A 15803-nucleotide genomic window follows, 5' to 3' on the forward strand; every position below is an offset into this window, starting at 1 on the left:
CAATGGGCTTTGCAGCATTTGCGGGCTTCCCCATGGTGCAGGGCGCCATTGACTGCACGCATGTGGCTTTGCGGGCACCTCTGGAGAATGCCGAGGATTACCGCAACCGGAAGGGCTACCATTCGCTGAATGTCCAGCTGGTGTGTGACCACAGGCAGCTCATCCTAGCTGTCAATGCTCGCTTTCCAGGCAGCAGCCATGATGCCTTCATCCTGCGACAGACTTCTGTGGCAGACATGTTCCAGGCCCAGCCTCACCCACGCGGATGGCTTATCGGGGACAAAGGCTATCCTTTGTGTACCTGGCTGATGACCCCGCTCCGTGCGCCCAGCACCCCTGCTGAAGAGAGATACAACGAGAGCCATCAAGCGACCAGGAACATCATCGAACAAACAATCGGCGTCCTGAAGCAACGGTTCCGCTGTCTGGATCGTTCCGGTGGAGCCCTACAGTATTCGCCGGGCGAGTCTCCCATTTCGTGGTCGTTTGCTGCATGCTGCACAACCTGGCTATCCGCAGGACTCAGCCACTGCCACCACAGATTGGAGGACCACCTGAGGAGGAGGAGGAGGAGGAGGAGGACCAGCACAGAAGGGAGGTACAAAGTGCAAGGGCCGCCCGTCGCCGGCTTATTGAACGTCGGTTCTAGGCCCCTCTCAGGGACTGGCTTGTGCCAATGTCAGCAGATGAATGTAGCCGCTCCACAAGCCCTCAGCCGAGCAGGGCAACCAGGACTTAACCAAAAAACCATGCACACTGCAATTTAACAACAATAATTTATTGAAAACCTCTGCCCCTCCCCACATTACATGCTCATGTGGAGAAGCCCCCTCCAAAAACACAAAACTACCAGTCTCGGCCTTACAAAAAGAAATAAAGACACCAGTCTCGGCCTTACATAAAGAAATAAAGACACCAGTATCGGCCTTACACAAAAACAACTGCACCAGTGTCGGCCTTACAACAAGCACCAGGCATTTGTGCATGCCTCTACTTTTTGCCCTGCGAGGGCGATGCCTTGCGCATCCTTGCCTGGCCCCTGCCCGCCCTGCTGCTCCTCCTCAATGGGAGCCCAGTGGCTGCAGCAAGGCTGGGGGAAGGCTGCTGAGGGGCAGATGGCGAGACGGCAGATGCCCTTGGGGGTCGGCCTGCACCAGCTCTGGCCTTGGAGTGGCCGGCTGCTGACTGCTCCAACTCTGGCTGGGCGGCAGCAGTCTGTCCAGCAGCTCGTGGCAGCTGCAATGGCGGAGTGGCAGTGTCGACTGCAGGAATGGTGGCAACCTGGCAGATCGCAGGTGCTCGCTGGTCGCCTGACACATTGGCACTCGCACGGGCCAGCACTGCAGCATGCGCAGCAAACAGCTGAAGGACAGACTGCTGGGCTGCTGCTGCGCGGTGAGTGCCCTGGCGATGCCTGGCTGATCCAGCGAGGGTGGCAGCAGTTAGTGCCCGTGTGGCCCTGGTCTGTGTCCGCATGACACCAGCCAGTGAATGGACGGCACGACTGAGCACTTGGCTAGAAGCTGACTGTGCTGCCGCGAAGTCCTGCAGACTCCTGGCCTGTGCTGCCGCGATGTCCTGCAGACTCCTGGCCTGTGCTGCACTGAATAGTTCCAGACTCCTGGCCTGTGCTGCACTGAATAGTTCCAGACTCCTGGCCTGTGCTGCACTGAATTGTTCCAGACTCCTGGCCTGTGCTGCACTGAATTGTTGCAGACTCCTGGCCTGTGCTGCCGCGTATTCCTGCACACTGCTTGCCAGTGACTCTATGGAGTCAGGCATCCTTGCCACTGCAGCCATGAGCTCAGTGTGCCTGCGCTCAGCCTGGACGGCCATTTCCTCTAGGAGGCGCACCTCCTCTGCGCTCACCGTCGCAGGACTGGAGGCCGCACTCACCCTCTGGGGAGAAGTCCGCCGAGCTTCCCCACCCCTCCCGCGTTGCTGCAGGCCGCTGGGCCCCGGAGCTTCACTCTCCTCCGACCCTTCCCCCCGGCTCCCCTCCAGGGAAGACGTGTCCCCTACATCGCCATGGGCTGGCGCGGCTGAGGGTGGCACTGATGGGCCGGCTTCCTCTTCCTCCTCCTCGTCTTCTGAAGGGCTGACAGTGGCAGCTTGAGGGCCCGCCTCCTCACCTGGCGATTCACCATCTGAAAGCAGGAAGGCACAAGAGTAGCTTTAGAGTGAGGACAGGGCGGCAGCGAGGGAGGCATGAGTGGTGCCATTCACCGCATTGGTTGGACAGTGGCAAAGGATGCTGATCTGATGCGCAAGTGGAATGAGAGAGGTCCAAAAGTTGATGCCCTTACCATTGGTGCCCAGAACAGGGTCGGCATCTCCACTGGCGACGGGGCCAATCAGCCGCCTCCCATAATGCGCTCCACACGCTGGTCGAGGTCGGAGAACTCTTTGAGGTCAGGACGGCCTCCGCCGGTGTCAGTTCGGTTGCGCCGGTTATGCGCAACCTTGACCTGCAAGAGAAAGGACGGCCTCTAAGTACAGTGTGTAGCCCTGATCTTGTCTGCACTGCCTCCCATGGTCGAATAGCTTGGACAGTATGTAGCCCTGATCTTGTCTGCAATGCCTCCCATGGTTGAATAGCTTGGACAGTGTGTAGCCCTGATCTTGTCTGCAATGCCTCCCATGGTCGAATAGATTGGACAGTGTGTAGCCCTGATCTTGTCTGCAATGCCTCCCATGGTCGAATAGCTTGGACAGTGTGTAAAGTGCTGAATGTGCAATTGATTTTCATGCCAGTCCCATAGCTGCTGGATGAGGGCTGGCCATTAGGGCTTTCAGGTCCCTTTGCCCATAATGTGAGGTGCACATGCAAGGATGAGGAGGACACTGGAAAGGGTACTCACCCTGACAACCTGAGTGAGGTCGTTGAACTTCTTCTGGCATTGCAGAGGAGTCCTGGCAACCACGCTGTTGGAAGACACCCTGTTGGACACCTCCCTCCAGGCTTTCCGGTAGGCGCTGGGCAGCGGCCTCTTGCCACCTTCTGGGAACAAAACATGGCGCCTGCGCTCCACTCCGCCAACCAGCACCCTCAGGTCTCCGTCGCTGAAGCGCTGCGCTCTCGCCCTGGCCTTCTCCATAGTCCTGGGTGTTGTACAGGTGAAGCTGAAGTGGTCAGGCCTAGGTTGAGGGCTGCAGTGTGCAGGGCGTGGCAGGCAAACAAATCCACCCTCCCCCTTTAAGAGATGACCGGCGCCAGAGTGTCTGCCGTCAATCAAGAACTCGCCGCACCTGCGCTGCGCCCGGCCTCGGGGGTATCGCTCAGCACCACCGGCTTAGCGCCTAAAGATAGTCGTGCATCGCCTGTTTTAGCGCAGCAGCAACCTCTTGGGGCGATGCGACTGAATATCGGCGAAGGGGGCGCGACTTTGCGCCGGGCGCAAACTTTAGCGGCCGCCCGACTTTACCACCCCAAAAGTGGGTATACTGAATTTCTAGGCCTATGTGTTTTAAAAGCAACGTTTTTTTTTAAAGACGCAGAAAGCGGGAAAAAGAAAGGAAAAGTTTGGAATCAAGATGGCGGCGACTCACCTCGGTTCAGAACGATAAGGCCCGCCCACACACGCACCGATTGGCCCGGCCGCACGCAGCAGCAAGCCGCCGTACGATTGGTCGACCTCGAGGTCACTCTGTCGCTAATGAGCGGATAATGAGATGCTAATGAGCGGAATGTTGAAGGTTTTTGGGATACCGCGGGCGCGATTTTAGCCCGGCCGAAACGTAAACACGCTTAAAACCGTCTCGGAAGCGTAAGCTTTCTTTGGAGGCAACGCACGCGTAGGTACGCCCTGTAACTTTCGAGCGCATAGCCCGCCAGACGCAGACGCGATGACAGACAGAATGACAGAATGACAGACAGAATGACAGAATGACAGACAGAAGTACCGATTTATATATATATATATATATATATATAGATATAAATCGGTCGATCTGTCTGTCTGTCATTCTGTCATTCTGTCTGTCTGTCATTCTGTCTGTCATCGCGTGTGCGTCTGTCGGGCTATGCGCTCGAAAGTTACAGGGCGTACCTACGCGCGCGTTACCTCCAAAGAAAGCTTACGCTTCCGAGACGGTTTTAAGCATATTTACGTTTCGGCCGGGCTCAAATCGCGCCCGCGGTATCCCAAAAACCTTCAACATTCCGCTCATTAGCATCTCATTATCCGCTCATTAGCGACAGAGTGACCTTGAGCTCGACCAATCGTACGCCGGGTTGCTGGCGTGTGCCGCCGGGCCAATCAGTGTGTGTGTGGCCGGGCCTTATCGTTCTGAACCGAGGTGAGTAGCCGCCATCTTGCTTCCATTCTTTTTCCTGCTTTCTGCGTCTTTCTTTTCAAATATACATTTCCAGCAAAATAAAATTCAAATTATTAAATTCTTTTAAAATAAATCACTCATTTGTAAATATTTTATCTAACCTGAACATTCTTTTTCCTACCTTTGCCCGTTTTTTTCTTAGTCCTCAAAGCCTGCGCCTTTCTTGCCCAGCCAGGCCCGAGCTAGGTGATTGCGCTTCTGCTAAGCTCCTCACCCACCCCCCCCGCCGTGTCACGTTACCCAGGGCAACGGCATCAGCCACGAGGGTCAGGGTGCGCGCGCAGCAGAAGCAGGTGAGACGCGGCGTCTCTGTTCCGCGCTCGGCGGGGCTTGGCCGCCGGCCGTCTCTCAGAGCCGCAATCGGGCTCGGCGGGGGAGGGCGGGGCTCGGCCGCGGGCCGTCTCTCAGAGCCGCAATCGGCCTCGGCCGGGGGGGGGAGCGTGGCTCGGCCGCCGGCCGTCTCTCAGAGCCGCAATCGGGCTCGGCCGGGGGGGGGGGCGGGGCTCGGCCGCCGGCCGTCTCTCACAGCAGCAATCGGGCTCGGCCGGGGGGGGCGGGGCTCGGCCGCCGGCCGTCTCTCAGAGCTGCAATCGGGCTCAGCCGGGGGGGGGGGCGGGGCTCGGAGAGCGGGGCTCTCGGCCGGGGGGGGGCGGGGCTCGGAGAGCGGGGCTCTCGGCCTGGGCCCCCCCCTTCCCCTTCCCCCCCGCCCCCCCCTTCCCCTTCCCGGCCCGCCCCCTTCCCCCCGCCGCCCCCCCCCCACCCCCCCCGCCCCCCCCTTCTCCCCACCCACCCCCTTCCCCCCTTCCCCCCGCCCCTTCCCCCTCCCTTCCCCCGCGCCCCTTCCCCCCTCCCTTGCCCCCCTCTCCCCTTCCCCCCCCTCCCTTCCCCCCTCTCCCTTCCCCCCCTCCCTTCCCCCCTCCCTTTCCCCCCCTCCCTTCCCTTCCCCCCGCCCCTTCCTCCCCGCCCTCCCTTCCCCCACCCGCTCTCTCTCTTCCCCCCCAGTCGCTCTCTCTCTTCCCCCAGTCGCTCTCTCTCTTCCCCCCAGTCGCTCTCTCTCTACCCCCGAGTCGTGCTCTCTCTCTCTCTTCTCTCCCCCCCCCGCCCAGTCGCTCTCTCTCTCTCTCTTTCAACAACAACATGCCCTCGAAAAAGCCTCGGCACCACCGGGCACTTCAGCTAGTCTATATATATAAAATAAATCGGTACATCTGTCTGTCATTCTGTCTGTCATTCTGTCATTCTGTCTGTCATCGCGTGTGCGTCTGGCGGGCTATGCGCTCGAAAGTTACAGGGCGTACCTACGCGTGCGTTACCTCCAAAGAAAGCTTACGCTTCCGAGACGGTTTTAAGCGTATTTACGTTTGAGCCGGGCTAAAATCGCGCCCGCGGTATCCCAGAAACCTTCAACATTCCGCTCATTAGCATCTCATTATCCGCTCATTGGCGACAGAGTGACCTCGAGGTCGACCAATCGTACGGCGGCTTGCTGCCGCGTGCAGCCGGGCAAATCGGTGCGTGTGTGGGCGGTCCTTATCGTTCTGAACCGAGGTGAGTCGCCGCCATCTTGCTTCCATTCTTTTTCCTGCTTTCTGCGTCTTTCTTTTCAAATATACATTTCCACCAAAATAAAATTGAATTTATTAAATTGTTTTTAAATAAATCACTCATTTGTAAACCTAACCTGAACATTCTTTTTCCTACCTTTCCCCGTTTTTTTCTTAGGCCTCAAAGCCTGCGCCTTTCTTGCCCAGCCAAGCCCGAGCTAGGTGATTGCGCTTCTGCTAAGCTCCTCACCCCCCCCCCCGCCGTGTCACGTTACCCAGGGCAACGGCGTCAGCCACGAGGGTCAGGGTGCGCGCGCAGCAGGAGCAGGTGAGACGCGGCGTCTCTGTTCCGCGCTCGGCGGGGGGGGGCGGGGCTCGGCCGCCTGCCGTCTCTCAGAGCCGCAATCGGGCTCGGCCGGGGGGGGGCGGGGCTCGGCCGCCGGCCGTCTCTCAGAGCCGCAATCGGGCTCAGCTGGGGGGGGGGGGGGGCGGGGCTCGGCCGCCGGCCGTCTCTCAGAGCTGCAATCGGGCTCAGCCGGGGGGGGGCGGGGCTCGGCCGCCGGCCGTCTCTCAGAGCCGCAATCGGGCTCGGCCGGGGGGGGGGTGGGGCTCGGCCGCCGGCCGTCTCTCAGAGCCGCAATCAGGCTCGGCCGGGGGTGGGGCGGGGCTCGGAGAGCGGGGCTCTCGGCCTGGGCCCCCCCGCCCCCCCTTTTCCCCCCCCCGCCCCCCCTTCCCCCCCCTTCCCCCCGCCCGACCTTCCCCCCCCGCCCCCCGCCCTTCCCCCCCTCCCCCCCTTCCCTCCCCCCCGCCCTCCCTTCCCTCCCCCCCGCCCTCCCCCCTCCCTTCCCCCCTTCCCCTCCCTTCCCCCCTTCCCCTCCCCCCCGCCCTCTCTTCCCCCCACCCACCCTCTCTTCCCCCCAGTCGCGCTCTCTCTCTCTCTCCCCCCCCCCCAGTCACTCTCTCTCTCTCTCTTCCAACAACAACATGCCCTCGAAAAAGCCTCGGCACCACCGGGCACTTCAGCTAGTATATATAGATAGATTCCTTCGCCTTGTTAGCCCTCCCCAAATGTATTACCTCACACTTCTCCGGATTGAATGCCAATTGCCACTTTTCTTCCCACCTGACCAGTCCATTGATATCTTCCTGCAGTTTACAGCTTTCTTCTTCACTATCAGCTGCAAACTTCTTAATCACACCCTCTACATTGAAGTCTAAATCATTGATATATACCACAAAAAGCCAAGGACCCAGTACTGAGCCCTGCAAAACCCCACTGGATTCCCCATACAATTCATGCCGACTCCCTCTTTACATACCATATTTTATCTCCTCTTTCAGGATGCCTTGTAAATAGATGTTAAGCTCACTCCTCTGTTGTTCCCTGGGCTGTCCCTATGCACCGTTTAAAAGATTGGTGTTTTGTTAGCTACATTCCAATCCTCAGGCACTACTCCCATTTCTAATGATTGTAAAAATGTTTTCATCATGTGTCTCAAAACCACGGTAAAAGGGAATGATGCCTTACTGGCTGAGTACGCTATCTGCCTGACCAGGTACATCTCAATAACCAGCATTGCTAATGATTTTTGTGGGCCAAGAGGGGCATGGATACTTCTCCCGGTTCCACAAAAATCTTCCCGCCTCCCTGGGATTGCCTCCCCCTTCCCCTACTTTAATGCCCCACTTTTGGCTCAGCACTTTGGGAATCCGACGGATTTCCTGCCCCTCCGACAACTGATGACTGGCAGCTCACCGATATTGTACCAAGGCCCAACCATGAAGATAACAATGGGCGAGCGCCCCGATCGCGCTGCCCACCACCTGCCTGATGTGAGCCGGAAATGAAAATCAGCTCCATTGTGTCTAAAGTTAGTGCGATGGTAACAAACAGAATTCTGTTTCTCAGGCAATTGATCCATAAGAAACATTTGTCTTGCTATATTATTTAACATACAACTCTGTTGTTGAACATGACATTACGTTACTGGCTGTTGGATGACTAATGTTGGAAAGAAAGATGGCTAAGAAATGTCTGAAAAGCATCATCAGTGTGCCAGTATCTAATCAAAGTCTCCTCTTCTGCTTAACTCAGCGCTGGTAACTCTCGGTGGGGTCAGTGTGTACATCGGATATTCTGCAGCAGCATTCAAAGAAGCCGTCTGTCTGTCTGGAAAGAAGATTCTGGAAGATATTAACATCAGGTTTGGATGGTCCTTGGCTCTGGCATGGATCTCATTCATTGCCGAGGTCTTCACAGGTGTCGCATTCATATTAGCTGCAAAATTGACAGGCATGAAAAGGAGGCAGGAAGAAGCAACGCGAAGCTAACATGTACTTCGTGTAATTGCAACCAAAGCCGAGATGAAACAAAGGCAATTAAGTAAAGTTTCTGTAAATTACGTTGATATGGAAATCATGGAACGGGTTTATTAATCTGGGAAAACTGCCCAAATATGTATCTCTTACAAAGTCAAAATTATTTAAAATGCTCACAATGCTGAAAACGTGGAATTAAATATTAGTAGCTGAAATACTTAATGAAAGCAGTCAGTTCTTATTCACTGTTTAGTCTATGTTGTTTAACTGTTAATAAGATTAAAATATCTTTGCTAATGTAACTTTCACAGAAAAATGTAACAAAGAAATGCTGTCAGTGATTTGTGCGCGGTGACTGTACCAGTTTAATATTGCAGTGAAGGGGGAGCTCCCAGAATCACAGGTCAAATGGCAAGCTTTTCTGTTTTTGCAGAGAAAATATATTTCTTGTATGTTACTCCATTTCTATTATGTACAATTACAGTAAATGTAGCAGACTATTGTTAAATAAACTGGAGCAGTTCCCAAAAGATCAATGGGCTACTTACGTGATCCTACATGTCCTACTGGGAGCTGTGCTCACTAGGAACATGGGTTGGTCAATCGGGCTCCATTATTGCAACCCTATTTTGAAGGCTCACTCCCTTTGAGCACAGGTTTTGAGCACCCACAGGGAGCGTCGGACTGCGGATTTAACCCTTAAACCTCCAGCTGCAGGAATGTTAGAAGCAAACAGGTATTTCATTGTAAAAAGTATCACAAGCAAGCAATAACTTGTGATGAGGAATGCCAAGAGGAAAAAGTTGTTTTTAATATATTTATTTTGCATCAATTTTTTCCCCCTTCCCTCCTGAGGGCGTCGACTCTTTGCATGGTTTTGGTTCCACGTACACCTGTCACCCTCCATCATCTGGCCCAAGTTGTTGAATCCGTGTGTTAATGGAGACACGGAATGCAGGAGTTGATTTAACAAGTGTTTACTGAACAAAGTCTGGAGGTGAACTAACTATACAAGACGCTATATAGGCTTATATACCCGAGTGGTCACTACCGGTACTACAGTACACAAGGGCTTCAAAAAAAACATAGTTCCTCTTAAAGGTACATACACTACAATTCCTCCCCTTTAAGATAAATAGTACATAACATTTTAAGTAATCATTAAATAACATTTTTACAAGAACAATAATCTACACATTTGCTGAAGTTAATCAATTGCAAATTCAGTCTCTCTGGAGGCTTCCTGACTCAGTCCGGATAACGCCTCGGTGGTGTAGTAGGTTTCGGTGGTGTAGTAGGTTCTTTTGGCAAGGTCGATTCAGCTTGAATGCCAGTGTCTGGTTCATCTGGTTCCAGTATCACTGGATCAGAGGTAGATACTATGGGTATCTCTGCTTCATCATTAGGCGTATAGAGTTGTGGTGTAGGTTGTCCCTTTTCGGATGACTCTATGATCTGGTCAGCATGGTGCCTTATTATGCTTTCTCCAATGTCCACGGTATACATCAGCAGTCCTAGTCGTGTGCAAATAGTTCCAGGCTGCCATTTCTCGGTACGGTAGTCCCGGGCCAAAACTTGTTGACCTATCTGGAAGGTTCTAGTTGGCCTTTCATTCATGCCTTGAAATTGCCGGTTCTCTACGTCCCTTCTGATGTTTGGCTTGATCAAATCCAGCCGGCATCTTAGTCTTCTATTGAAAAACATCATGGCGGGGGTTTGGTTTGTAACCACATGTGTTGCATTCCTGTACGCAAACAAGAAGTTATCTACCTTATGTTGTAGATTTATGTCTTCATTACCCATGGCCTTTATGGCCTTCTTGAAGGTCTGGACAAACCTTTCAGCTAATCCATTGGTGGCAGGATGGTATGGGGCGGACGTGTAGTGCTTAACCCCATTGTGTTTTAAGAACTTCCTGAATTCTTCGGATACAAATTGCGGTCCATTATCAGAACAGATCTGTTCAGGCAGCCCATTCCTGGCGAATATGGTCCTTAATACTGTGATGGTTTTATCCGTGGTGGTGGAGGACATCTTTATTACCTCCGGCCACTTGGATTGCGCATCCACCGCGATTAAGAACATTGAGTCCGTAAATGGACCAGCAAATTCGATATGTACCTTTTGCCATGGAGATGAGGGCCACTCCCATGGATGTAGAGGGGCTTGTGATGGGGCGTTTTGGACCTTCTGGCATCCTAGACAGCTCTTGGTCATTTCTTCGATGTCTCCATCGAGACCTGGCCACCACACAAATGCTCTGGCTAAGTTCTTCACTTACACTCCACCCAGATGCCCCTCGTGACGCTCCTTTAGCACTTTATCCTGGAGTTTGGGTGGAATCACCACTCTGGATCCACACATCAAGGTTCCTCGGCACACTGACAGCTGTTGTCTTCTTTGCGAGAATGCTGGCAACAGTGGTTCGCCATGTGCTGGCCATCCCTTCACCGTTAAATCGTAGACTCGTGAGAGAGTCGGATCATTTCTCGTTTCCTTTTCAATGGTAGAATTTGTCACTGGTAGACATTCCACTATGGTCAAGTGGAACATCTCCACTGGGTCCACTGTCGGTGCCTCTTCTACCGTTGGCAACGGTAGGCGCGATAAACCATCAGCATTCCCATGCTGTTTTGTTCCTTTGTATTCTATGTCATATTGGTGTGCCCCTAGGAAAAAGGACCACCTCTGTAGCCTCTGCGCTGTCATAATGGGAATGCCCTTTTTAGGGTTGAATATGGAGACGAGGGGTTGATGGTCAGTCAGCAAGGTAAATTTTTGTCCGTGTAGGTAATGGTTGAATTTCTTCACCCCCCACACCAGGCTGAGTGCCTCCCTGTCGATCTGGGCATAGTTACGCACAGCTGAGTTCAATGAGCGTGATGCAAAAGCTATCGGCCGCGCCGAGCCATCAGGGAATCTATGCGATAATACCGCTCCCACGCCGTAAGGGGATGCATCGCACGCCAGTCTGATTGGCAGTGATGGGTTGTAATGAGCCAACACTTCCTTGGACGTGATCAAGCCTTTACATTTATGGAAGGCACGTTTACAGCCTTCGCTCCATTTCCAAATTACTCCCGTTTGTAGCAGTGCGTTAAGAGGGTGCAGAACCGTTGACAAGTTCGGTAAAAATTTATGATAGTAATTTATTAATCCCAGGAACGACCTTAATTGTGTGACATTTTCAGGCACTGGGGCTTTTACGACCGCTTCAATTTTTTCAGGTGACTTATGCAACCCTTCTTCGTTAATGACATGGCCACAATATGATATTTGTTTCTGGAAAAATTCGCATTTGGGGCGATTTGCTCATAGGCCCCGTTCTCTCAGCCTCGTGAGCACCTGCTCCAAATTGGCAAGGTGCTCGTTGTCGTTTTCTCCTGTTACAAGGATGTCGTCTAGGTAGCATTGAATCCCCGGAATCCCTTGCAGGACTTGCTCCATAGCTCTTTGCCAGATAGCTGGAGCTGATGCTACTCCGAAAACCAGTCAATTGTACTGGTACAGGCCTTTGTGTGTGTTTATCGTGAGATACTTTTTAGAGGCCTCCTCAACCTCCATCTGTAGATATGCCTGTGCCAAGTCAATTTTGGTGAAACGTTTCCCTCCGGATAGTGAGGCGAAAATATCTTCTATCCTCGGAAGAGGATATTGTACCGTGTGAAGAACCGGGCTTACAGTCACCTTGAAGTCCCCACAGATGCGAATTTTTCTCTGTTCTTCAGATTTATCATTATTCAACGTTTTTTCATGACCGGGATGATGGGTGTTGCCCACTCGCTCCAATCTACCTTGGATAACACACCTGCTTTTTCCAAATTCTCCAGCTCTGCCTTGACTGCTGGACAAATTGCGTATGGCACCGGTCTTGCCTTAAAAAACTTGGGAATTGCCACATCTTCCACTTTTATTGAGGCGGTGGCGCCTTTCAGGGTTCCTAGTTCCTGTTGAAACACTTCTTTGGCGTTAGCCAAGATTTCTTTTAATCGTCCAGGTATGACGTCATCATCATTTTTTTTCTTACTGGTCACCGTCAGTGCCTGAATGGAGTGCCAGTCTAAACGTATCTTTCTGATCCATTCACGTCCCAACAACGGTGGACCACCATCTTGCAGAACGTATAAATATAACTTCTGTATTTCCTTGCCGTTGTATACAACAGACACCCTTATTTTCCCTCTGGGGTATACTTTCTGCCCCGTATATGTCTTCAAGATAATGGATGTGTCTTTCAAAGGTATATGCGGAAATAGCCGCTCGTAATCCCGTCGACTTATGATGGTCAGAGCTGATCCTGTATCTAGCTCCATTTTAACTGGGGACCCCGCTATCGTGAGGGTAACCCAAATGGTCTGGTAATCTTCTTTGGCAATTGCATTATGTAATTTGGGACAGCTTAGTCTCTTGTTTCCGGAGTCGCTATCGCTCTTCTGGTCTTCGGAGCTACTGTCCGTCATCATTTGTACCTTTCTGTACTTTTCCTTATTGACCTTTTTACTGTCAGCGGATTTTTTTCCAGATCGGCATACACATGCAATGTGTCCCATCTTTCCGCATTGCCTGCATGCTTTGTCCTTGAACCAGCAGTCCCTTTGGTCATGGGTGGATCTGCCGCAGGATAACATCTCTCGAAACCCCGTGTCATTTCATGGGTGCCGAAGTCCTGTGGCTTTTGCTGTATCTCTGCAGCTCCTCTTGCTGCTGCTTTGTATGATACAGCCACACTGAAAGCCTTGTCCAGTGTCAAATCTTTCTCAGAAAGTAGTCTTTTCTGTGTTCCTTCGCTTAGGAGACCGCAGACGAATTTGTCTCGTAGAGAATCTGCCAGTCCTGCCCCGAATTGGCAGTGCTTTGACAGCTTTCGTAATTCGGTGAGGTAATCAGCGTTACTTTCGTACTTGTGCTGATTCCTCCTGAAGAATTTGAATCGTTCCACTATCAGCAGCGGTGTTGGGTTTAAGTGCTCCTGTAGGGTATCAACAATCTCCTTAAAATTCTTGTCCATCGGTTTGACTGGAGTGATCAAGTTTCGTAACAGCCCGTATGTCCTTGCGCCCATCAGATTTAGAAGTTACCAATGCCTTTTTATCATCCGCTACTTCATTCGCCTTGCAATATACCTCCTCTTTCCACATATGTGGTCCAATCCTCTATATCACTATCGAAAGCAGTAATATTGCCAGTCTTAGGCATCCTGAAAATCAAAAATGGCGCCTCCCGCACTTTTCCTTCTTCCCTGCCGAGTCAAGATGGTGCCTCCCGCGCTTTCCCGCCGCTGCCAACGCTGTTCTCCGCGGTTCCCGTTGCGACCTGCAGCTTTTCGCGGTATTCTATTTTTTTTTTAAATTTACACATATATTTTAAACAGTTTCTCCATCACTTGGAGAATCGTTCCCGTCGGACCCTCTGGGACTTTCCCCTCCCTCTGCTCGGTCCGAACGCCGACCTGCTTTGCAGCGCCGGCCGTCTCCTGAGTGCTCCACCCTCTGTCTCTGTTTGCTTCTGCTTTCCGACTCGCTGCCCGGCCCCGCTGCAGAGCCACCCGATCGAGCCCCAGCCCACCGCCCAGGAAGGATCAGTGCACTACCTGCCACCAGCCCGTTTAGCTGGTGAAACCACAGTTTTTTTCTTTTTTTTTCTTCGACCTTCGTCTGAGGAATCGATCTCCTTGAGGTGCTGCCGAATTGCAGGTAAGTTCATTTCTAACTCGTCGCCACTGTTGAATCCGTGTGTTAATGGAGACACGGAATGCAGGAGTTGATTTAACAAGTGTTTACTGAACAAAGTCTGGAGGTGAACTAACTTTTCAAGACGCTATACAGGCTTATATACCCGAGTGGTCACTACCGGTACTACAGTACACAGGGGCTTCAAAAAAACATAGTTCCTCTTAAAGGTACATACACTACACAAGTGTTCACTGTTTAGTTGTGAGCCTTGACAGTGAGCATTGACTGGCTATTAATCCACAGGAGGAATCCCAGCCCTGATCCTGTCCGCACATGTACATTTCCAGCAGGATTTTCTGAAGAACGATAGGACTGGCGACCCTAGCTGATTTTCTGCTCTCTAGCTCACTAAGCTGAGGCCAATTGTCGGTACCAAATCACTGCCCCAGCTAAGCTTAGCTAACTTAGAAAGAAAGAAAGACTTGCATTTCTATAGTGCCTTTCATGACCACCGGACACCTCAAAGCGCTTTACAGCCAATGAAGTACTTTTGATGTAGAGTCACTGTTGTAATGTAGGAAACGCAGCAGCCAATTTGCGCACAGCAAGGTCCCACAAACAGCAATGTAATAATGACCAGATAATCTGTTTTTGTTCTGTTGGTCGAGGGATAAATATTGGCCAGGACACCAGGTATAACACCCCTGCTCTTCTTCGAAATAGTGCCATGGGATCTTTTACGTCCAGCTGAGAGAGCAGACAGGGCCTCGGTTTAACGTCTCATCCTAAAGATACTGGTGATCCTGTCTGGGATCTTGCTCATCTTTACGATTCAGCAACTCACTGCATAAACTGGCTGAGCCACTGGAGGAGCTGAGCTGATTCATTTTTAATCAGTATAGAAGAAAATAATAAAACACTTGCCTTTAAAATACTGCAGCTGGATCGAGAACAGCAAGAAAGAGAATAACATTTCATTCTATGGTTGATTTTTGCCAGGTGCACAGAAATTAAGACCATCTCACTTGACCTGTAAAGCACTGCAGCTACAAGTGTGGTATGAATGTACCTAATGAACAAAATATTAAAGAACCAGTCTTTTGTGATCATCTATTTCATTGTTTATGATAAATACTATTCTAACTGTTTTTTTAATGTTTCAGAGTTCAAAAGAATAAAAAGCTTCTAAGCATTCATAAAAACCTTCAGAGATAATAACCTGTAAAATATAACAGTTGTGGTGCTTGCTCACAGTGAGGCCTTAACAGCTCGATTCCGAGAGTAGTGATGCCCACAATGTTGTTATATCATTGCATATATGTAAATAGGCTGACCTTAGGTGCAAGCTCCGAGTATGAAATCCCTTTGGCCACAATTTTAACAAAAACACTAAACTATTGAAAAATGATTTTATTTGTTTCTTAATTAAAACTCTCAATAGTTAACATGGTTTTCTCTACAAAGAGAGATATGTGGCAAGGATGTTCTGTGGCCCCTTGGTATACTTGTTGAATGAGCTTTTGATTATTAGAGTCAAAGCAATCTTTAGTATTCATGGTATCGACACTGGTGGGAGAGTGACATTTCTCTAAGTCTGAGGATGCCCCATACATTATCAAAACCATAGCCAAATTATTTCTACTTCATACTGGATTCTTGCTCGTAAGGCTGGAGTTAATACACAATCATCAGTAGATAATAAATAGAATAAAAATATACGGACAGTTATTTTGCTGATAGTGAGTGGGAGGAAAAAACATGCTGCATGGTGAAAGTGAAAAGTAAAGGAAACTACATTGAAATCAATTCACACGCGTTTCTGCAAGTTGCAGAGATGGAATTATGCTACACAGGAGGTGGGCAACTGGTTATATCATTGAACTGTGAGACAGCAGCTTGTTGGTTTTTCATCTTTGTTGTGAGCAGGAGA

General features: G+C 51.2%; 1 protein-coding gene across 1 annotated transcript in view; it reads left to right on the plus strand.

Annotated features, from left to right (window-relative positions):
• tmem114 (transmembrane protein 114) overlaps positions 1-8994 on the plus strand; it is a 305718-nt gene extending 296724 nt beyond the window's left edge. Inside the window, exon 4 of the mRNA XM_086000889.1 lies at positions 7978-8994. Coding sequence (XP_085857015.1) covers positions 7978-8213 — 236 coding nt within the window. The 3' untranslated portion in view covers positions 8214-8994. The remainder of the gene's footprint in view (positions 1-7977) is intronic.
• Positions 8995-15803: the final 6809 nt, after the last annotated feature.

Source organism: Somniosus microcephalus, chromosome 11 (assembly GCF_052327205.1).
Source record: "Somniosus microcephalus isolate GS21.2 chromosome 11, FLI_Smic_1.0, whole genome shotgun sequence".
Lineage (NCBI taxonomy): Eukaryota > Metazoa > Chordata > Chondrichthyes > Squaliformes > Somniosidae > Somniosus > Somniosus microcephalus.